At 40.8% G+C, this 23211-nt stretch overlaps 1 protein-coding gene across 2 annotated transcripts in view; it reads right to left on the bottom strand.

Moving 5' to 3' along the window:
• The window catches only part of LOC115099970 (uncharacterized oxidoreductase ZK1290.5-like), a 299743-nt gene that overhangs the window by 44161 nt on the left and 232371 nt on the right, over nt 1-23211 (bottom strand). For both annotated transcript variants that reach the window (XM_029618064.1, XM_029618065.1), the window contains exon 5: nt 3477-3659. In XM_029618064.1, the coding sequence (XP_029473924.1) occupies nt 3477-3659 (183 nt within the window). The remainder of the gene's footprint in view (nt 1-3476; nt 3660-23211) is intronic.

The raw sequence follows: 23211 nt of genomic DNA, 5'->3' as shown, positions 1-23211 counted from the left end.
AAAACAGATTGGCTAAACACTGCACTTCGAATACACGTCCCCAATAGGAACCTAAGATCTGCAAACAAAGCACTACTAACTATTCCCTCAGTCAAATCAGCAAGGCTAACTCAAGTAAGAGACAGAGCCCTACATTATGGAACACCATGCCCTCATAAATCAGATTACAAAGAGACATCAAACTATTCAGAAAAAGCCTAAAAATATGGCTATTTGAACAAGCATACCACAAAGAGAATGGAGAATAAAAACCAGGGAATTGTAGTGAGCGATGAGTTGTGCATTAACAACACACACCTACTCGAGTATGCTTTACTCTTAAACAGCAACAGATAACATGTAGATTATATATATTTTAAAACTGGTCTAATAAACCTAAGCATATCTGTCTCACATCATCCTATAGTTATTATGAAACTATGTACCGTATCTTACAGTCACCTGTCTAGTTGTTATAATAAACGCATTTAACGGCATTAATTTATGTGCCTCATTGTTAACCGTTGTGACGGCTCCTTGCTTAACGACAGTATAGAAAAAGAGTTTAAATAAATAAATAAATAAATAAATAAGTATTCAAGTTTGGATTATTTACTGTTAAGATTTCTCATTATATTCCTGGGTGTTTATTGTATTTGTCTGATCATGTGTGTTGATGCCCTCATTTAAAAACTTATCCATTTACTGAGCCTCGTGCCAGAATTTTGTGCACAAAACATATTTTCTGCACATAAAAGACTAAGTACAAGGTCCCAGCAACGGAACTCTTGCTTCTGTCCATGGACTAAAACTAGTGCTGGAAACTTTCCTCCACCTCAGTGCTAAGAAAATATGAGTTAAGCCAGTGCACATCTCTGCATTTGGGGGTAACAGATAAATAATGTCTTCGTGCAGTTCTACGCACACATGTTTTGTGCATTGGAAGTAAAATTTGCACACATAAAAAAGCGTGTAGAACTGCAGGTTAAACTGTGCACACCTTATTACATCAAGCCCTTTATCAGAACTATCCAAAAGCTCTTTCACTACACAGAAAGAAAAATCCAGAGGTTGATTACTAGCAGACCGGATCGTGCGGGAAGAAAACTTCTTAGCTGCAACAATGAACTTTACACTAACAAGATCGTCATCCCCATTCTGTGAAGAGCCAGTTTTCTACCATTTATGTTCTGCACATCACACGCTCCTTTTTCTCTTCGAGAATGGCAGACGTAAACCAAGGTGCATTACTTTTCTCATTTATAAGTTCTCACTGGGGCAACCACAGCAAGAGACTTAATCATTGAACCCCCATGAATTAATCACCTTGATGACAGAACTAACATTTATTTCTTCAACCAATAAATTTTAGCTGAAAAACAATTTAGATACATCAATAACTCCCCTAGTGCTCTTCTACGACCTAAGATCAGATTCTCCTTCAAACGAAATTAAAATGAATTTAAAAAATGGTTAGACCAAGGCACCCTGGACACAATATTTTCGCTGGACACAAATGTATCACTAACAAAAATCAAATCCGCATGGGTTGGCACACTATTTATTGAAAGCACAGGGTAGACATTGCTGTTAAACATTTCTCACATTGAGAGGAAGCCTGCTGGTCAACATGAAGATTAAAATAATCAACAATGAACAACTTTAATTAAGCACAGAAAAGGCCTCAGCTAACTCTAAAGCAGCAATATTTGGAGAACATGGTGGACGGTAAACACAGTCCCGAGGAACTAGAGGTCAGTAGAATAGATCTTATAATCCTGAATGGCCAACACAATAAAGTGTCCCTAAAAATAACCAAAGCACTCCCTGCTCTCTTACCTTTCTTCGGCTAACATTTGGCTTTAAACCCCAAAGTACGTAATTGGCTTAAAATACTAAATCAGATTTCAGAAGCCAGGTTTTCATAATGTGATGAATATCAACTGTGGAGGCTAGCAAGAGACCAAACAAAACAGGAGCCTCATTTCACACAGATTGTGTGTCTACAGGGCAAAAAAAAAGCAAGATTATTCAAAACTGGACTATCGTCTAGTGATGGTAATGATAGACTACCTATAGGTTCTCCAGTAGGAACTGTTAAAACCGGAATCCCAACCTCTGGCTCTCTACTCATAAAATAATCTGGCCAGTGCATAACACCCACACCTCATTATAATGGGGATGGCAGCAAGTTCTACAGTCATTTAGTTAAACACATAAAACCTTCAAATACAAACTAGCCCAAAATTATATAAAACAGATGATGGATTCAAACTACAATGTCCATCAGCCAGTTCCTAAACTCCCATAATACAGACAGTCTCTCATATAAAAGACATAAGGAGGTATGGGATCCCTATGTAAGGTCATTTTCCTTGGCCATCCAATAAAGAATACAATTCGGTGGTAACTGAATTTTCTTGATATGCTGAACTTTCATAGATGTTCATCAATTTTCAGATTTAGATTTTTGATGAGGCATTTAAAAGGTATGACATAGTCCAGTCAATAATTGCTATTTCCAAGATATATGCCTAAACTGGTTGTGGGTGGATGGGAGAATGGGGGAAAGAATTATGGCTGTAAACTGCATTCTGCATTGAAATGTTGGAAGAACCACGGTTGATAAAGACATTTATTTTTAAAAGAGGGACTATAAGACCTGTAAAGCCTGTTATTCATGAAGGATATTCACTGAGGAGCAGGCCTCCTCAGGCTCTCTCCTTTGGCAAGCTGCCTCCAGCATTGGACCACAATGTGAAGGGGTGGCAGGGAGGTGATGTCACTCCAGGGACAGAGCGAGCAGGAAAAGCTTCACGTGGTGATCGGAAGGTGCGGCAGGAAAAGCACAGCCAAGAGATCCAAGAAAACACAGCCCCAATGTGCAGAACTAACTACAAGACCCTCAGGGCTATTCTTCTGAATTTAATTATTCTATATCCCAAGCCTAAAATTCTTTTCTGTAACAAAAACTTAAGTGAGTCGTTATGAAAGCAACAAAGTTCTATTTTTACATCAAGTTCATCTGTTTAAACAATCATCTACAACACAAGAAATAATTGCTCTAAAAACAACATATTCTTGCTCCCCATAATCCCTCCAATAACTTGCTGAGAGTTTTCTACTGACGACCACAAGTGGTCATACAGTAACAATATATGAAAAGTAGACTATTTTGTTCCTTAATACCGGGAAAAGATGTGGTATGCTTTTTCAACTAACTTCATTTTGAGGAAGCTTAAACATGTAAAGTATTGGCAGACGTAATAAACTATGAAGCAAAGGAACACATTACACTTTGTCAAGAAAAGAACAAAAGAGCGACATTATTGGTACGGATTAAGGCATACTGGGTTTGATTTAGCCAGGCATTTCTCCCATTCTGCAGTAAATCAGGCCCATTCAATCCTGTTTTTTTTTTTTTAAAGATTTCTGTCATGCTGCATCTCTAGCAAAATTCTGAAAACAGAGCCCAAGAGATTTCTGGCAACACTTACCTGTATGCTCCAGCGTATGCAGATCTGTGCTGGAGTTCTGCCATACTTCTTGGCAAGGTTAATTACATTTGGATGAATCAGAGCTTGCCCCTTGGCTAATGGACAGTAGCCTTCAAACACAATATTCCTACTTCTACAGTAATCCACCAGCTCCTGAGGTCTTTGGAAAGGGTGATATTCAACCTAATATAAATGATCAAATAAAGCAGTGTTAAAATCGTAAGGGTATTGTGTTTTACATGAAGAGAGAAAAAAAATGCTGATATATTTGTAATTATTTCCTAAAAACTAAGGGCCTGATTCATCAAGGTATTTTCCCAAAGACCCAGAATGGGAGAAAAGCCTTAGTGAATCAGGCAGTAAGTTTGTCTTGCATGTGTTACAAAGGAAAATCAGCAAAATACAATTTCACAGTGAAGCACAATATTTAGTGCTGTGAAACCTAAAGCCTTAGGTATATTTTAAAAAACTTATGCAAACTACTACTCAAAAATCCAATAACTCAAACTCTTCCACTCCTCAGTTATTGAAGGAAGTTAAGAAATAATCTGTTACGTGGAAATTAAAGACTGAGTTACTTAGACTCTTCCCTTCAAATTATGAATTTGAGATTGAACAAAAACATTTAAAGGGAGCTAAAGAATTACTTGTTCCATTTAGCCTATGCACTATGAGGGAGACAATCGGAAGGGAAAGTAATCTTGGGATGAAAAGGATTACGTTTGTTTATGGTCACTGTCTTTTCAGTTATTGCTTTTCATTATGGATGGTTAATTGGGCTCCACTGTCAGATCTGCTCATCTTAGCGGTCAGAGACCATGCTATTTCAATTGCAGGGCCAAAACTCTGGAACAGTTTCCCACAAGAGCTTAGAGTACAAGACAATCTGAAGAGATTCAAAAAGGATTTAAAAACATGGTGCTTTCAACAAGCATATGGAACCAATTCCAAAGAGGGTAACTGAGAAACAGGTGAACTGTAAAAGAGGGGAACATTCTTATCTTTATTCTTTTTACCTGCACTTATACTTTTATTCTGTTTTAATAAGTAAAAACTTTTAGTTATATGATTTTTTATATTATTTTATATTGAATTTTATTGTATTTTTTGCTCTTTTTCTAACTTTTATGATGATCTTTTTGATTGTATGTAAATCGTAGAGATAGAAACTCGTGTTCTGTGCAATAGTATATAAAACTTGCATAAATAAATGCCATGATGGGCCAAAACCAAGGTCCAGCATTCTTTCTCCAGCTGTGGCCAGTCCATCATATCCCCAATAGTTTATCTATTTCTTGTATTACACTCCCAGAGATAAGCACTGGCTTTCCCAAGTCTACCTGGCTAATAACTGCTTATGGACTTTTCCTTCAGGAAGTTGTCCAATCTTCTCTTGAACCTCACTATGTTAGTTGCCTTGACCACATCCTCCTGCAAAAGATTCCATAGCTTGATAGTGAAAATCACTTCCTATGATTTGCTTTAAATTTGCTGGTTGTTAGTTTCAAGAAGTCTTCCTTCATCCTAGTGCTGTTTGAAAAGGCAGCAGAACATCAGCACACAGCACGTAGCTCAATATGTGCGTTTTTTGTTATTTTATTATTCACCGCTAACATTAGATAAAATATACAGTACAAAAGAGTTATACATGTAAATAAAAGTGATACATGTATAAAAGGACAAGACTTATGACATTCATCAATTAGTCCTTATTGTGAAATTATGAAACCAGAACCTTGTTGGCACTTTTATAGAACGTATTACCCAATACAATTCTTAACATTACTATATGTGCCTATCTGTAAACCGTTGTGATGGTATATAACTTAACGATGGTATAGAAAAGATTTTAAATAAATAAATAATAAATGTCCCCATTTACCCTTCCACCTCATTCATGATTTTATAAATTTCAATCATTTCCCCTATCAGTCGTCTCTTTTCCAAACTAAAGAGTGCTAATCTGTTTAGCCTCTCTCCATAAGGGAGCTTTCCATCCCAGTTATCATTTTTGTCCCCTTCTCTGTACCTTTACTATGTCTTTTTTGAAATGGGGAGACTAGAACTGCTCACAATACTCAAGGTGTAGTCCCACTATGGACCTACACAAAAGGTATTATAATATTCTCCGTTTTATTTATTCCTTTCCAAATAATGGCCAACTTTTATAGGGTCCTTAATATACTTTGAGAGTCAGATCTTTATAGTATCTGCTGACATTTTTCAGAAGTGGGTTGTTTCTGTGTTCTTGGGAATACCTTGATCTATTGAGATCAATATGTGGGAATGAGAGGGCGGGAACAGTGTCCTCTTAATGAAGATAAAGTACATGTATATTTATGACTGTGGATGAGATGAAGAATATTTTATAATGCTTGTAAACTCTTGCGTTTCTTTGCCATTTTAATTGTATAATGTAATATAGAAAACTCTGCATTGTTCCTGTTCTCAATCTGTTGTGATCTGCCTTGTTCAGGAATGAAGTTGAAAAGAAGGAATATAGATTTGTAAACCATTCCGCTAAATGTGCTCTTCATTTCACAACATTATAGAAAGAAACTAAGTAAGCATTTAAAGAGATGTAAGATATGAGAAGGTGATGGAAGTTTGTTATTCTGTTTATTGAGACATGCAGCTTAATTAATGGACTTTCAAAACTAGTTGAGTTACACCAGCCGTGATGATTATTTTTTTGTATTGGCTGTTGAAAACCAAAGAAAAGTTCAATGCGATTCCATCCTGATGGATTGGGACACTGAACCTAATCCCTAAAAACCACCTTTCACTAACATCTTCTCACACTATTCTTGCCCTCTGTTTCTGTTTTGCAAAAATATAGGAAAAATCCTTAAATGAAAGCAAAAATAGGAAGTGACACAAGTACTAATGTCTGCAAACAATGAAGCACTGGGTAACGCAGAGAAGTGAGTTAACGTGTGCCAGCAGGGCTGCACAGATTTTCATTTATTATTTCTCTGGGCCTTTGGCTGGGGAATCCCAGTGCACCTCTCACAGCTTCAATAGCGGCAATCCATCCGGGTGCTCCAGAAACAAGGCTCCCAGGGAACGGCCTGTCCTCCTCTTCTGCGATGAAAGCAGTCCATTGTCACAACAGGCAGAGCTATGCCCAGAGGCCCCCTCCGGAGGCAAGGCTAACAGCAGGCAGCCAAAGCTGGCACCAAAGGCTTTGGCTGCAACTGGAAGGAGAACGCTGGCAGAGTCCAAAGCAGCGCAAGAGTCTGCACGTCAGGCGGCATGTCGCTGAATTCTTCATTTTTATGCATACACGCTACTTGCTCTTATATTTCTTTTTTTTTTTTTTTGGTTAACATACGTTTTAAGGAAAGAAGATCCAATAAGAGCAAAAAAGTGAAAGACTGACGACAGAACACAATAGGCCAATGGTAGTACTATAAGCATCAAAAAATGGCCAGTAAAGTTTGGTGCGTTTGTCCCTTTTTTTGTGGGGGACCAAGGGATATCTTTCACATTGTATTTTTTTGTGTGCTCCTTGCTGTATTTAGAGACTCAGAATGTACTTTGACAAAAACGAATCTTGTGTTTTCATTTGCCTCTTGTATTTAACTTGGAAAAATAGGCTTTTTATGATGTTTCATTTAATTAATGCAGAAATCCTGATGTACATACGTTCTCAAATTGATATTAAAAAACGTTCTTTACTTGGATTCAGCCTCCTCTTTCATCTTATCATCCAGTTTTCTGCCCATTCTGTCTTGAGGTTCTCAGTAATGCAGGGCAAACAAACTGCAGTTCTTATCACTTAAGGGGTTGATGTACTAACCTGAGATATTCTCCACGGGCTAGAGACCCAATTTTGTGAAAGTTTGCTATGGATGCTAATAAGCTCCAAACTTGTTTGCATGCAAAGTGAATTTTTGCAAGAAATATTTGAAACATCACAGCCAGAAACTTTGGGTCACATCCATTAAAACAAAAAAGTGTCATTATTATGCCCCTTCAAACCTATTTGTAGGAGCAATCCCTACCCATGGGTTCAGCCGGTGTCATTTTCCAAGATCATGCAGATGGGGCAGGAGCATGTGGACATCGTTCCTTACCCCAGAAGACCACTCCATCTATGCCATACATTTTAGCAGTCAATGGGGCTGGGCTTATTGTTTACATTTACTTTTCACAGTTGGGCATGGGGGACCACATGGACACCAGGGATTTATAGAAACATGTTGGGGGGTGGGAGCAGGCCCGATGCGACAGGGTGTGCATACTGTGCATTTGTACAGGGCAGTGGCGCTTGATCAGCTGGCAGATGACCTGGTGGAATGCCGAGTGGCAGGGAGCAAAAACAGTCACAGTCCCCGATGGTGTGCGCAGGCAGTAGTGTGCCCTAAAAACATTGATTCAGGGCCTTGGGTAAAGGGGGGGGGCGGGAGGAAGCAAGCTGTGCCGACATACCAAATGTCTTAAAAAAAAAAAAATTTTGCTTATCTGAGCTGCAGCGTGACTGGCAGTAAGAGAAGGAATTGAGGTGCGGGACCCGACAGCGACTGCCACCTTTTTTTTTTTATCAATTTCTGCTCCATCCTGCTGCTCTGCACCAAAGGCCGGCCCACCTGACCCCACTGACCTCACAGGCAGCCAATGGCTAGAACTGGCAGGGGCTGCACCAGCAGGGGAGGGAGGGAGGGAGGTACAACTTCTCTGCACAGAGGCTGGCCAGAAACAAGGCAGGAGCTGGGGGTGGGGGCACCGAGCAAACTGGACAAAGCATTAAGCTGGGGGAGGGGGTCATGGAGCAAACTGGGCAGGGCATTGAGCGGAGGGAGACAGCACGGGACAAGAAACAAACTGGGCAGGGCATTGAGAGAAGGGAGGAGGCAGGGAGAAAACTGGGTATTTAGCTGAGAGAGAGGTAGAGCCTGGGAATGGGGGGGGGGGGAGTGGAGGGGGGGGGGAGTGGAGGCGGGGGAGGTAGAGTGAGATGAGTTTGAGCCTGGGGGTAAGAAATGTTGGGGGCTGTAGGGTGTTTCAAGCAGGGTCAGATTTAAAATTATGGCGCCCATAGGTGGAGAACCAGGGGTGGAAAATTTGGTCCCCAGAAATCAGAGAGCCACAGAATGAGTCCCAGTTTGTGGGTACCTTCAGAATTTGGTGCCCAAAGCACCTGCCTGTTCTGCCTATGGCTGATGTAATTTTACAACACTCCTGAGGGAATTCTGCATCTTTGAGTAGTAAATCAATTATAATACAAAAAGTGAATTATTACTCAAAGGGAATGATTGTATTGTGCTTTGATTTTAAAATATTGATTATGCACTGAATGTGCTAGAGGCTGGCTGCTTGGCTGTGAGGAGGTAAGATCTGTAAATTGTAATTTGTGGTCAACTATTCTGTATTTGGTGATGGTCTCTCTGTGTTCTGCAAGTGTGATCGAGGCGAATTGATATATTCTGCTAGTGTGGAGGGATCTGTGGCAGTCTTCTGCATTATGTTTTCCCAACAGGAGGAGTATTATTTTATAGATCCCGGTGTAATTTTAGCAGGGCTGCTCTTCCATAGGTAGCAGGGGTGGTTTGGTCTATCGAGGCTTTGGGCATGCCCTGATAGGCCAGTCCACCCAATCATGTGGTTGGTTTTGGTTGCAGTGGCCTCAAGCCTATGGAGCCGCTGCAACCAACATTAGGCTCCCAGTGTTTCTCGTATAATAGGAGCCTCCTGCTATCTATATTTATATTTGGCCCGTTCCGCTGCATTCCCAGTGGCACCGTGGCCTCCTGTAGTTGGTGAGAAACCTGACAGCCAGAAGCGTGATTATAGCGTGGTTTAGTCCCCTTCCACTGCCTGCGCGTTTTTCAAAAGTTCCCTATCCTGTCCCTATCTCCTAAGGTCCTCTCCCCTCAACTTCAACTGCCTCACCTCCCCGGCTCTACCTCTCAGCGGGAGGCAGTCAGGAGGCAGACCCAGGGAGGAGAGGTGGCTGAAAGTGAAGAAGAGGATCCAAGAGAGCCACGAGAGAATAGGGAACTGCGCCGCATCTGCTGATTCAACCTCTGCCTCTACTGAGGCTCGCAGCCTGTGATTCCCCCAGCAAGAAGCACAATTTCCTATAGCAACACACCTGGACCCCCATAACCACCAATAAGTGAATATAAAGCTTTTTTGATCATTATCAACAGTTGCTACAGCTTTTAAACTCTGGAGGAGGGAAATTTGTGTCAGCAATTAGGATCTGTGTAAGTGTGCATGTGTGACTGATCATTTGTGTGTGTGTCAGTGAGCATGTGAGAGAGTATGTGAGACTGATCTCGTGTGTCAGCATGTAGGTGTGAAAGTGGGTGTGTCAGCATGCTCATGTGTGTGTCAGCATCTGAGAGCATGTGCGATCATGTGAGTGTATGGCTGTGTGTGGGAGCATGTGTGTGACTGATCATGTGTGTCAGCATGTATGTGTGATTGTGTGTGTATATCAGCATGTGAAATATGTGTGACTGACTGTGTGTCAGCGTGTGGGAATCTATATGTGATTTATTGTGTATGTGTCAGCATGTGAAAGAATGTGTGACTGTGTGTCAGCATGTGAGTGCATGTGTGACTGTGTGTCAGCATGTGAGTGCATGTGTGACTGTGTGTGTATCAGTGAGCATGTGAGTATGGGTTAGAGAATTCATATGTATATGATACCTTCAACAATCTCTCTTTCAGACATATATACCCCTCAACAATATCAAAAGTTTCTAGGGGAGAGCAGGGGATTTTTTTTATCCTTATTGTTTTTAATTATTGGGCGTTTGATGTGTCTACTGTTTTGAAATATTTTATTCTGGTTTGGGAAATGTTTTAAAATTTATTTTTAATTATTAGATTTTTATGTAGTTGTATTGAAATATGTATTCTTTTTATTAATATGATTTTAAAATTATGATTGATTTATATTTCTTGATTTTGTTTGATGTTGTATGAGGAATGGTAGCTATTCTGTTTTTCCACTGTTGCACTGCATACAGAGTATGGCTTGTTGCTATTTGCAGTTCAGTTTAGGTCTGTACATTTCTATTTATACTTTAAGGTCTCTTTATTCTATGTTTGTGTTCTGCACATGTGACCGATATGTTCTGTGTTCTGCACATGTGACCGATATGAGGTATTCTGCCAGCATGTAGCATGTAGATTGCTATAGATCCCTATCTTCTGTTTTCCTAATAGATGTATTGGTGTTTTAGGGCCTGGTGTAATAGTTGCAGTTTTGCCTTTTCATAGGTAGGGTTGTTACTGTTTTGAGTGCTGGCAGTTAGTACTATTTTGGTATGGAAGGTTTGCTATATTGTAATTGTAATTCAGTTTACTCAAGGCTTTCTGAGAGCCAAGACCACACCCAACATGCATAACAATAGGCTTAATACCATATGGGTTCCAAGTGTCTTTTTTTTTCAGGGTTTTCTGGTTGGCAGTACTGCAGTGCATGTAAATTTAATATACATGTTGCTGTAAATGATATTTTTACCTCAGAACACTCTACTTTGAATATATTTTTCCTGTAGAATATGCTAAACTTAATCTATAATTGTGTGTGGGGAGGGTGCAAAGCTATAAGGTTCACCCAGGGTGCCTTGTACTCATGCACTGGCCTAGCTGCACTGGCTTTGTGAGGAAAGCAGGATTCCATCTCAAACTTTGCTGATATGGGTCAGTGAATGACCCATATCATAGCTGCAGCAGTTTTGTGTACTGTCTCAGCCATGGCCAAATTTTCTTTTAACCCCAGAAGCAGCCAGCAGAATGGATTATTTCTAGTCTTCCCTTCCCCTAAAGTAGGTAGGCAGAGCCTGGAGAATTATAACTGTAAAAGTAGCAGATGCTGTAGCACACAGTCAAAGGGAATGCACTGTTGAGGGGACCAGAGAAGTCAAGCAAACTACAATCACAAAAAGGGCAGGGGTGAGCCAGAAGGAAATGCATTGCATTCTTAGTAAAAATTCTGTTTGAGATGGCTGGGCTGAGCTCTGAGCTGGCTGTGGAATCAGTGAGTCTCCTGGAGAGACAGGGTGCAGAAAAGGGGTAGGAAAGGGAAAAGGAAGGAATGCTGCAGGCTGGGAAAAGGCTGACAGTAAGCAAAATTAATGTCTCCTGCATAATGATGTGGGAGACCTTCACTAAGTGAGCACATAAGTAGCAGCACAACCACAGAATGTGTGTATATGTCTAAGAGAGAAAGAGTGTACGTGTTTTCTGAGCTACTCCTCATTGCTTGGCAACTGGTTCAAGAGCAGGTTGGTTGGCAACACCAGGCCACAAATCCAGGATATATATATACACATTAAAGATTTAACCAAACGGGTATGGAGCCAACAATTTGAATGGATGGAAGGGGGACTGAAGTTCACTTGGCTCATCCCTGGTCTACGGCCCCTGTGACATAGTAAGGGCAAAGGGCCGTCGGCGCCATTTTGATTACTGGCAGCCGATGGCCCACATGCAGGAGATCGCTCCCGGACCCCCGCTGGACCACCAGGGACTTTTGGTAGGTCTTGGGGGGGTCAGGAGGGTGGGGGGTTGTAGTTAATTAAATTTAAAGGGTTGGGATGGGGGGTTTTTTTGTTTTTTTTCCCCACAGAAAGAGAACGATAAAAGTTTTCTGATCTGGGGAGTGGACCGAAATGGCCCTCCCCAGACCTGAAAACGAAATGGGGACAAAAAAATATTTTATGCACTCCCCTAATTTGCTCCATAAGACGCACAGATTTATTTTATTTTATTTATTTATTTATGAAACTTTTAATATACCGACATTCATAGGGCATATCATGCCGGTTTACAAAAAACTGAAGCAGGTAGAAAATACAATGAACAGGGGTGTGGGAGAGGGGGAGCAGGCAAGAAGAGGGTGAGAGGGGGCAGGGGAAGAGCAGCAAGAAAGGATAGGGCAGAAGGAGAGAGAGGAACAATCACATTGAGCAATATAATAAAAGGAACAAAACTGTAACTGGGTTCTAAAATTATAAGTTAAGGCGAGGTACTTATTTACAATAAATCAATAGCGTAATTACTTGTTAGGGTTAAGGCTTTGGCAATGTAGAGTTCAAAAAGGGGGGGGGGGCAAATTCAGGGGGCAGGGAGTGAGGGCTGGGGGGCAGAGGGGTGGCTGGAGAGGGGTGAAAAGGGAGGAGGACGGTGATGGAAGAGATAGGGAGTGAGCTAGGTTTGATTGGTATCTGGGTAGGCTTGCCTGAACAGCCAAGTCTTGATGCCTTTTTTGAAAGACTGTAAGGAGGGCTCAAGTCGCAGGTAATGGGGAAGTGAATTCCAAAGGGTGGGGCCGGCTATGGTAAACGCTCTTTCTCTGGTGTTGGAGAGGTGTGCGGTTTTGAGAGGTGGGGTGTGCAGGGTGCCTGCGAGGGCATTTCTGGTGGGTCAATTGGAGGTACGGAAGTGTGGCATGTCTTTAAGCCAGGCGGGATTGTTTTTATGGAGGGCGTTGTGCAGGATGGTCAGGGTTTTATATTTAATGCGGTATGGTATGGGAAGCCAGTGCAGGTCCTTTAGTATGGGGGTTATGTGTTCAGTCTTACGGGTATTGGTGGTGATTCTTGCCATCGCATTTTGAAGGATTTGTAGGGGTTTGATAGTAGATGCAGGGAGGCCTAACAGAAGGGAATTGCAGTAGTTTGGAAAGGATAGTGGACTGCAGATGCCCAGGAATAGAGCCGGTTTAGCACACCATTTTTTTTTAAATTTTCCTCCTCTGAATCCTAGGTGCGTCTTATGGTCAGGTGCATCTTATGGAGCGAAAAATACGGTATTTGGGAAAAAATGTAAAATTTACATTAGAGATATTTTGGTTCCAGGTCACATAACGGACCTCTCAAGGGTTGGCTTGGCATGCTTTTGGGAGTTGTTGAAACGCGCTGCACAGAAAACTCACAAGAGTGTCAGACATATAATCCGTGGGCCTGTTTTGAAAAACTATCCCCCAGGCCAATATTTTCCTACAATCCACCCCTGATAGGTAAAGTGGTTGCTGTGTGAATCCTGCAATTTAGTATTGCTATGGTATGGCAGGTTTGAGGTTGGCTGCATATGGCCTGAGTATTTGTCTTCTTTTTGCAGGATTTTGTATTATTTCACAATGTCAACGTGCCTGGTAGTGGAGGGCATCTCTGTTACTGTTATTTAGACACCAGAATTTGAATTTTTTTTTTTTTGTATTGTGAGTTGTACAGGGAAATAGTCTGCATTGCCCCCCTTCCTTTTCAATTTTATGTTTGATTATTGGAAAAGTGCTTAAACTTAAGTGTTAGAACACAGAACTGGGCGGGGGGATGAGGCAGCACAATTGTTTGCACGGGGTGGGGAGATGGAGGAATTGGGCGGGGGGGATGAGGCAGCACAATTGTTTGCACGGGGTGGGGAGATGGAGGTGGGGCAGCACAATCTTTGTTCACAAAGGGCAGCATAAAGCCTAGCACTGGCCCTGGGTGGGAGAGCTTCAGATAGGCAGTGTGGTGCTTTCATCACAAACTTCGGTGCAACATGAACCACTGCACCCCCATGGTGTTTGCAAAACAGGCCTACAAAAAGTCTTTTGCAGGCCAATTTTCAGGAAGTCACACGTTAATGTGCTGCTTTGCGGGGGAGTTGGCATCAGAGCAGATCATTAATGTGGGATTCAAAATAAACTTTTCAACATAGCAGATTGTGATGCACTAGGCTACAAATTTTTTCTTTTCTTTTTTTTTTTTTTTTGCAAAAGGGGGTTTGTGTAAAAATAGCACAACATGCTTAAATGTTAGCATTTTTTAAAGTTTCTGGGCATTCATATGAAAAAATATCTTAGAAGCCCCCTTTTGCAATAAATTTTGCAGCTTAGTACATCAACCTCTGTTTCCCCTCTGTTAAGATGGTAACAGTAAATAACAGCAAATAAAGACTATCCAGTCTGTTAATTCCGAACTAAAATACATTTACTTTATTGTACACTTCACCATGTACAGTTTCCACTAGAAAAAAGAACAACCTATATTGACAGGAATAAATAAAATACTCTAAAATGAAAAATGCTCCCTCAAATATGTGCCTCAATATATAGCATTTGGTAAATAGACCACCATACTGCGATGCCACTATGCACTAAATATGAGCTCAGGTTTTAATCATCGGTGTCGTAACAATCTATGTCCTCTCATATTATGTTTTCATAATGCATTAAAAGTCCCATTACTCATCTTCTTTCAGAAACTTCATTTTCAATGCCTACTGAAGCAAAAACCCATGAAAACCCAACACCAACGCGGTGCTTTGAAGCAAAAGCTCTTCCTCTGGAGCTTCATATATAACTGCTGTTGCTGTCAGCATTACTACACAAACCAGAAAAAACACCAATTTATAGATATTGAGGGAAGTCTTGAAATCGACCAAAGTATGAAATTGATCTGCTTGCTGCTGCCCGGAGGAAAATTCAAAATATACACCAGTGAAATGCCAAAGCATATTACATTTCCAATTAAATAACACTCATTTAATCTCGATTATGGTGTCCATGCTACCATAAAATATTCAAAATTATTCTTCTCGTAAATTTAGACTCCAGAAACAAATTGATCTGTGTTATTCAAATAAGTGTGGGCTACTCTATTTCCTCATTCAGACTATCAGTGTAAATCAATAATTGCCTACGTTTATTTAGTAGGGCAATATGATGCCCTCCCCTCATAAAGGCGTTGAACCAAATCGAGAACAGTCTACTTCAGGTGAGGCAAAGAATGACTTTATTTATTTATTTAATGCTGGACTGTGGGAGCCTGCAGTTTGCTGGTATTAAGACAGCTGCTATGTTCTATTAATCATCAAGTCCTTATGGCTTGTTTGGTGCAGCCTACATACATCAGTCACACTGTATCACGTATATAACGTATTGGGAAGTGCAGTCTGTAAGATTTGTCAAGTGCTATTATTTTCTTATATGAGAGGATGCAACATTACAAATAAAGTGTTATGGGCAGCATTATCAAACTCCTCCCTCACCCTTGCCTTTAGAGACTCCAGAGTCAGCAGGTCATTATTCCTATGGCGCTTGTGATTTGTGTGATCTTATAGTGCAAGAGAATTAATGAATTCATCCATTACAGGATATAACATTTGGAAATAAAGACTGTACTTCCCAATATGTAATATATGCGATACAATGCGACTGCCCTTTGATTTATGTGGGACATACCAAACGAACTATAAGGACTTAATTAATAGGTATAGCAGCTGTCTTAATACCAGCAAGGTGAAGGCTCCCACAGTCCGTTATTGTATATCAAAAAGTCAGTCATCTGAAGTGAACTATTCTCAATTTGGTTCAACAACTTACGAGGGGAGGAGATCGTAATGCTGTACTAAATAAACGGGACTAAAAATGTGGGTTAGATACAAAAATTATTGTGAAAGTGAAAGGACAATCATATGGAATATGGAAAAATCAGGTGCTATAGCATTGACCTTTCAAGATTCAAAAACACCTGTTATAATCATGATCCTTCACCATTGGTGCAACAAGAAAGTCACAGTGATTCAAGTCTTTTTGACTTCTTCACACCAGATGGCATGCTTAGGCACTTCATAGAACCCTCCTTGGGCTGACGGCAGGAGGGGCACCTCCTCTGCAGTGCACCCTCGGCATCATTCATTGACTGGCATGAGGCTGCCATAGTAGTGGCAGCCATTTCCTTCCTTCCTTGGACTTGAATGCACTACTTCAGGTAGAAGAAATGAAGAAGGGGACTTGAGTATTTGCTCGGTCATATGTAACTTTAGAGGGCCACTGAGGGAATAATAGAAGCCAATGGACGGAGTATGATGATCACCTGCCTTAGACTTACAAAAAGGCTAGGGAAACCACACAGAATGGCCATCATTATAACCTTACCATCAGTGATATAACTGCATTAGGTTTCCAAGAAGGCTGGGGTAATGGGCACACAAAAGTCATATCCCTAACTGCAGCAGAATAGTAGCATTAGAATTTCAAGATGGCTGGGGCAATCTCCATGAAATAGCCATGGTAATAACCTTAATATCGATGAACATATTTGGGACAGATATAGAGGGCAATGGTGGGCCCAGGGCTGAAAGATCAGGTAGGAAATGGTGCTGATTAGAGTATGGGAATTTATATGCTCATCTACCCAAAATGGTAGAAAACCATGGAGGCGGACAACTGAGCAAGGCTGAATGGGTCAATTGACCTTTATCTGTTGTCATTTACTATGTTAGATTCTCTGTGCTTCAATGCACTGCATTATATCCAATGCCACAGGGCTGGTCCCCAACATCTTTCATTTAATATCAATTCAATGCAAGTATTTATAACCAGTGAAACTACATCAAGCTAGCAGATCCATGTCTGATCTCATGAATGTCATCACATTGGTAGCCATAACTAACTTCTATTTTTGACATGGCCTTTGCTTGACTAGCTAAATAATCATATAGCATGACAACGTACAACAGCTGCAACCTTGATTCCAATGACTTAACTTCTAAGTAGTTAAAAAAGTTGTAGGAAAAAAAAAATCATCTACACATTGTATCTGGAAAATGTCTTCCTCTGTAATAAGGAAAAAGTTACACTTCCTGTTCTTTAGTACATGTTGTTTTTTCAAACATGGTAGCCAGAGACAATAGTCTGGCATTTGTTCAAGGCATTCCAACAAATACTACGCCTCTGGTAAGCTGGGCTGAGTCAGCCCATAGCTTTAATGACCAAAATAATTAGAAAGAGCAGGGACAAGGTTCAGGATGCAGTCGCATCCATGTCTATAACCTATAAAGTTTCTTAACTTTGGAGTGTCCCTTATATTTTAAAATGTTTGCATCTGCATATCCAATTTCAAGGTTGCTAGTATGTTGAAATCAAACAGGTCTGACCATGTCAGAAAAATATTTCCAACATTGCATACATAAAATACCAAAGAAAAACAATTAAGTAGCAGTACTTAATTTTACAACACTATTTAAGATCTGGCAAAGGGCTCAGCCCCATGGGAAGTTACAAACATGCCTACAACTCTGAATATGCCTAATGGATTGGTTGCTTAAGCCTTGTGCAAGTTAGGCGCTCCCCAGTATTTCTTGGAACTTGGATCAGAAGTGTATCTTTTCTTCTCACCGTGTACCGACTATCAGAGATATGACAGACAGGTAGGAAGGGAAGTGTCAAACCACTTTGAATAGTTAAAATACATCAGCAAGCCTTTTCTAAGTTGTAGCTCAGTGGCCCACATGCAAAGCACATGCAGATTTTAGCCAAGATTTTGAAAACAGGCTCATGCGCCAACGTTTCCTTGGAAAATTAGTGGGCGGGCTCAGAACGCAGCATGGCATATATGCAAACATTTATACCTGCTTGCCAGCAGCTGTAAAAGTGCAACGTGTAGATTTACGCACATGCTTTTGAAAATCCTAAGTATGTGCCTAAATGGCTTCCCCATTCCAAGTCTGCCTCCCTCTGGAGTGTGTAAAAGCACGCGTGGAACTGCTTTTATGTGCACAACTCTCCAGGAGAGTGCCATTAAATCAGTCACGCACAGGCGCGCGCCAGGATCCGACAACTTTGTAAGTTGCTGCTGCTATGGACTGTGGGTAAGTAGTAAAATAAAAAAAATTTAGGGAGGTCAGTGGGTTTTTAGGGGTCGGTGCTAGCAGGGTAAGAGGGAGGCAGGTTAGTTAGGGGGTTTAGAAAGTCCGCTCCTTTACAGGGACGAACTGGGAGGAAACAGGGAAATAGGCCATCATGCATTGCCGCACGCATCTACTAAAATCCCCCCACTTGCGTGCGCAAGCCAGCATTCACGCGCACATGCACACATCGATATAAAATCATACGCGCAGATGATAGATTTTATAACATGCATGCATAGAGGCGCATGTTATAAAATTGACGTGGCCGAGGTCTCGGCTGCTTTTTCAAGGGAGAGGCTTGCAACATTACGTAAAATGGAGTCACTTGAAAACTCTATCAGGCACTTGAACCTTCATATACTTAATTTCCCAGTGGTTAAGGACGAATTGAGTCTGACAACTCTAAAAAAAATACCTGGGAGAATTTTTGAAAATCCCCCAGGAGAAGATTCCAGCGATAAAAAAAGTGATACACTTATCTCAAAAGCAAAATATTTCTAGAAATAATGTTTTGGATAACTTGACAAATTTGACGCAGTATCTGGAAGCATCGGAAGTAGAGATCACGAGGAGAGAGACACTTCTAGTGACTTTATTTTCTGAAGATGATATAAATTTGATAATGCGTAACTATTATAAGAATTTGAGGGTTCCTTTCTGTGGGGATCTGGTAAGGATATTTCCAGACCTTGCCAAGGCCACCCAGTTGCGCCATAAGGCATTTCTTCAGATGAAGCCCAAAGTTTTATCTTTGGGTGCAAGCTTTATTGTGAAATACCCTTGCAAGTGTGTTATAAGCTGGCATGGATCTACTTATATTTTCTTTGATACACCACAACTGAGAGATTTCTTAAGTGCTAGATATCCAGTAACAGTTGAAACATCATGATGGGTTAATATTTAAGAAGTTAGCACTTGATCGACCATACATATGATTTTATTTCTTTATTATTACTCCTCTGTTATTCTTTACACCCCCTCACATATTTCCTCTATAATGTGTTAGTGCTTAAATATTGATAAAGGTTTTCTGTATAGAGAATATCAACAGATATGTATGTTGTATTATCTCAATTGTAAAAGCACTTAGATTACATGATGACAAAGAATATATTTGTTATTGTAAAATTTGAAAAGTAATAAAGAATAAATATTAAAAAAAAAAAAAAAAATTGACGTGGCCATGTGCGCGGCGGCAAATGCACGTCAGTTTGAAAGTTACGGTCTTAGTATGCACATTACATCACACAGACCACAGAATGACAGGCACCTAGTTAAAAGGCGCTTCTTGAGCTCTGACATGTTCTACTATTAATACGTCTCCTGTGGCTTTTATAATTACTAATGATTCATATATTATGTCACAGACCTGGCAAAGTGGACAAATTCAGCTGCATAAATTAAACTGACAACCATTTCACAGGCAAAAATGTATTTCAGGAGAAGTTCATATTTACATAGATATTTCAAATAACATTTTAGCCAGAAAGTCATAATGCCAAAATAAAAAATGGGCTGAAATTTATTATGGGAGGGAGAATATTACAAGCCTAGTGCAGACAGACAAGTTCTCGTGAGCAGAATTGTTGGACACCTAATAAAATGTAAATCAGCAAATCAGGCTGGTGGATTTGGAGTTTATATCAGTAGAACATAAAGTAGTGTTCAGTAAATGTGAACAAGTTTTCCTCAGCATGAAGAAAAGAGGAAACACACACAAAACGCTTTGTTAGGAGCCATGCTTGGCTCGAGAGTCTCGGAGGGTTTACCAGACTGCTAACCCCCCGATACACATGTTGCCAAATGTGACATTTGGGGGTGTTAGGAGACTGGGTTACTCTCCAAGACTGCCTGGCAAAGTGTGACTTCTACCAAAGAATTTTTTTCACCTATGCCTATTTCATGGTGTGCGCTATTTTTTTTTTCTTTCTGAAGGTGGGGTTTACACATGCACTGCATATGCTGCGTCCGTCGGTCCTAGACAGCTTCGCCCCGTTTGCCTCACCTTGTTCATGGCTCCTCCTGCTTACCTTGGGAAAATGGATACCGCTGCATCTGCAAGCCGCCCTCTCCAGCGGCCCCGGAACGGCTATGGTGCTGCCTCCCGCTATGTTCCTCCCAAGGGCCTACCAGGGTGCGCGCGCGCGTCACCCATGTCTTTATTCCAGCATTGGCGTGAACCTCGGGGGCGTCCCCCTCAAGTGACGTCACACCATCCGGGTATATAGCCTGTATTCAATTGCTAGCTCACTGAGTTAGCAAAGACTCAGATTCATCCTGTCTAAGGGCAGAGAAAGAGCTGCCGCTGGAAGCTCTTTCTCTGCCCTTCGGGATATTGACTAACTTGGGTATCCGCTCCTCGGGGGCCCTCTGCTTTATTTCAGGTGCCTTACAGGGATCAGGTACTCACTCCTCGAGGGCTTGCTCTCCCTGCCTCGGTGCCAGTATCATCTACTTCAGCCTGGTGGAATCGCATACCTACAGCTACCATCTAATGAGTAATCTAACTCTCAGTCTGTCTCCTCCACAGCATTGCCTTGCTGGGAGACCTATACCGGAATTCCCCTATACCAACGGTGGTATACATCAAGCTGTACAATAAAAGATCTAATTCTGTGTTTGTGCGTCCTGAGTCTAGCCCAGTACTGTGGCACCCCACGTGGCCCCTCCCCGTGGGCATGGTCATCTGCCACAGTACTCAAGAATCCACCCAAACACCGCTTAACCATAACAGCATGTCCCAAAATCTCCACTTAGACTGGGCCTGAACAAGTGTAAACAGAGAACAGGTGAGTTATTCTTTCGGGATATGTTCTATGTCAAAAAGAGATGCATTAATAAATGTCCAACACTCTGGCAGGGAAGTGGAGTAGGGTCCTTTTCTTAGTATAACCATGCAAGTCATTCTAGGGAGAATTACAGCCCGAGTGAGAATAGTGCAGAGAGAAATGGTGGAATGACCGAGGTGAGATAAAACATGTCGAGCCTCATACAGAGAGCTATCTTGGAAAGAGTATGATCAGCTGCATCCCTCCCTCCCAAACATGAATAAAAGGTTAAAAAAAAAAAGTCAATCCTTGCATCATCAGCTAAGGGGGTCATTTTCAGCTGTTGTAACGTTCGAGAAATTTTTTTTTTAATTTTTTATTTTTATTGATAAACAAAGTAAACTTTCCAATTACATTGGTACACCATGATTAAAAGCCGGTATGCATCATTGAGCCATTACATATGTATTCATATTCATGTCTCATAAACATGTCTATACACTCTAATGATTAGTCTTGGGGGAACATAACTGATAATTTTTGAATGTTAATAATAAAAATTGGAAAAATCTGTTATTGCATCACATTTTGAATTAAGTATATATGTCCTCTCCCCTCCCCCCTCCCATTGACAGTGGGTATAGAAAAATTATGGGTTAGGTTTAACTAGTGTTCTTAAGAGACTGGTAAACGCTGTGATTCCTTGAGCGGTCATTTCTTGCTTAGAAAAAATTATTCTGGCCATCATTGTTTAGAAACAGATAACCATGTTTCATAATCCTTCCAGGTTTTATTAAAAATGGGAAGAGCTTTATGTTTATAGGCTGTTATTTTCCCTAGGGAATGCATAACAAGAACTTGGGATTGTATATATTGCAGTGTGGGAACCTGAGGCTCTTTCCAATATTTCGCTATAGCACATCTGGATCCGGTTACCACATATTTAATAAAGCGATTTTGAACTTTATCACATTTTGTCATCTCTTTATTCAATAAGGCTTGGGAGGAATCGAGAATGATGGATACCTTTAATACAGTAGAGATCCAATCAGACCCTGATGCCACATGAATTGAATTTTGGGGCATGTCCACCATATATGGAAGAAGGTACTTTTGGTAGAGCAGCCCTTCCAACACTGGTTTGAGGTCCCTGGAATCATATGACATAACCTAACTGGAGTAACATACCAGCAAAAGAACAACTTATAACCATTTTCTATGTGGTTAGCAGAAATTAGCCCTTTCGCCATTGGCAGGAAAATGTTCTTCCAGTCCTCCGCATGCCAGGAACACTGTAAATCAGATTCCCAAACCTTAATGTGTGTGGTGTCTGAACTGAACACATCCGAAATGAGCATATACATTTTTGAGATAAGTTTGTGAGATTTATCAGCCTGCCTACACAGGTTTTCGAAACTAGAAATCCCAAGTACTAAATCCCCTAAAATTCCATTCTGAAGAATAAAGTGATGGATCTGTAGGTAGGGAAATACATCTATAATCACTCAAGTGATACCTGTCCAAGAGAGATCGAAAAGGAACCACACCTCCTGGGTCACAAACATGAGATAAGTGTGCAATTCCCTTTGTGATCCATCTGCGAAACGCTATCTGATTTTCAGCTGGTTGAAAATGATTATTATAAAATAGGTGGGTACTTAAGTAATATGCCTTCTGTCCTCCAAGCCTCTTCTTCCATCTTTCCCATGTTTTTAAAGATATTTGTATTGTGTCTGGGACAGGCAACGGTCTTACCCATGAATCTCTTGGTTGCCAAATTATAGCTGATAGAGGTATCGAGCTGAGGAGTGCCTGTTCTAGTACCACCCATGGTTTTTTCCCTTTCAGTTTGTGCCAATCAATAATAGCCTTCAGTTGGGCTGCCCCCTGATAATGGTGTAGATTAGGCATCCCCATACCTCCTTGATTTTTCGGCATCATAAGTAACAGTTTAGCTATCCGTGGGCGTTTTTCTTTCCATAAAAATTGTATCAGTCTCCGTTGCCATTTGTCAATGACCTTAGCTGGAATTTCAATCGGAAGAGTTTGTAATAAATATAACATTCTTGGGAAGATATTCATTTTGATTATGGCCAATTGTCCAAGTCACGAAATGTGGTAACTATCCCACTCCTCTAAGTCTTTATAAATTTTAGCCATTAATGGAGGATAGTTAAGCTGGAAAAAGTCAAGAGTGTTTCCTAGATAGATCTCCAAATATTTAGTTTTACCGAAGCCCAGCGAAAAGGATGAGTTTGTCTAATATGTTCAACCATCTCTGCAGATACCGTGATGTTAAGTAACTCGGACTTGTCCCAGTTGATTTT

The sequence above is a fragment of the Rhinatrema bivittatum genome, chromosome 10 (assembly GCF_901001135.1).
Source record: "Rhinatrema bivittatum chromosome 10, aRhiBiv1.1, whole genome shotgun sequence".
Classification (NCBI taxonomy): domain Eukaryota; kingdom Metazoa; phylum Chordata; class Amphibia; order Gymnophiona; family Rhinatrematidae; genus Rhinatrema; species Rhinatrema bivittatum.
This window is presented reverse-complemented; position numbering and strand designations above follow the sequence as displayed.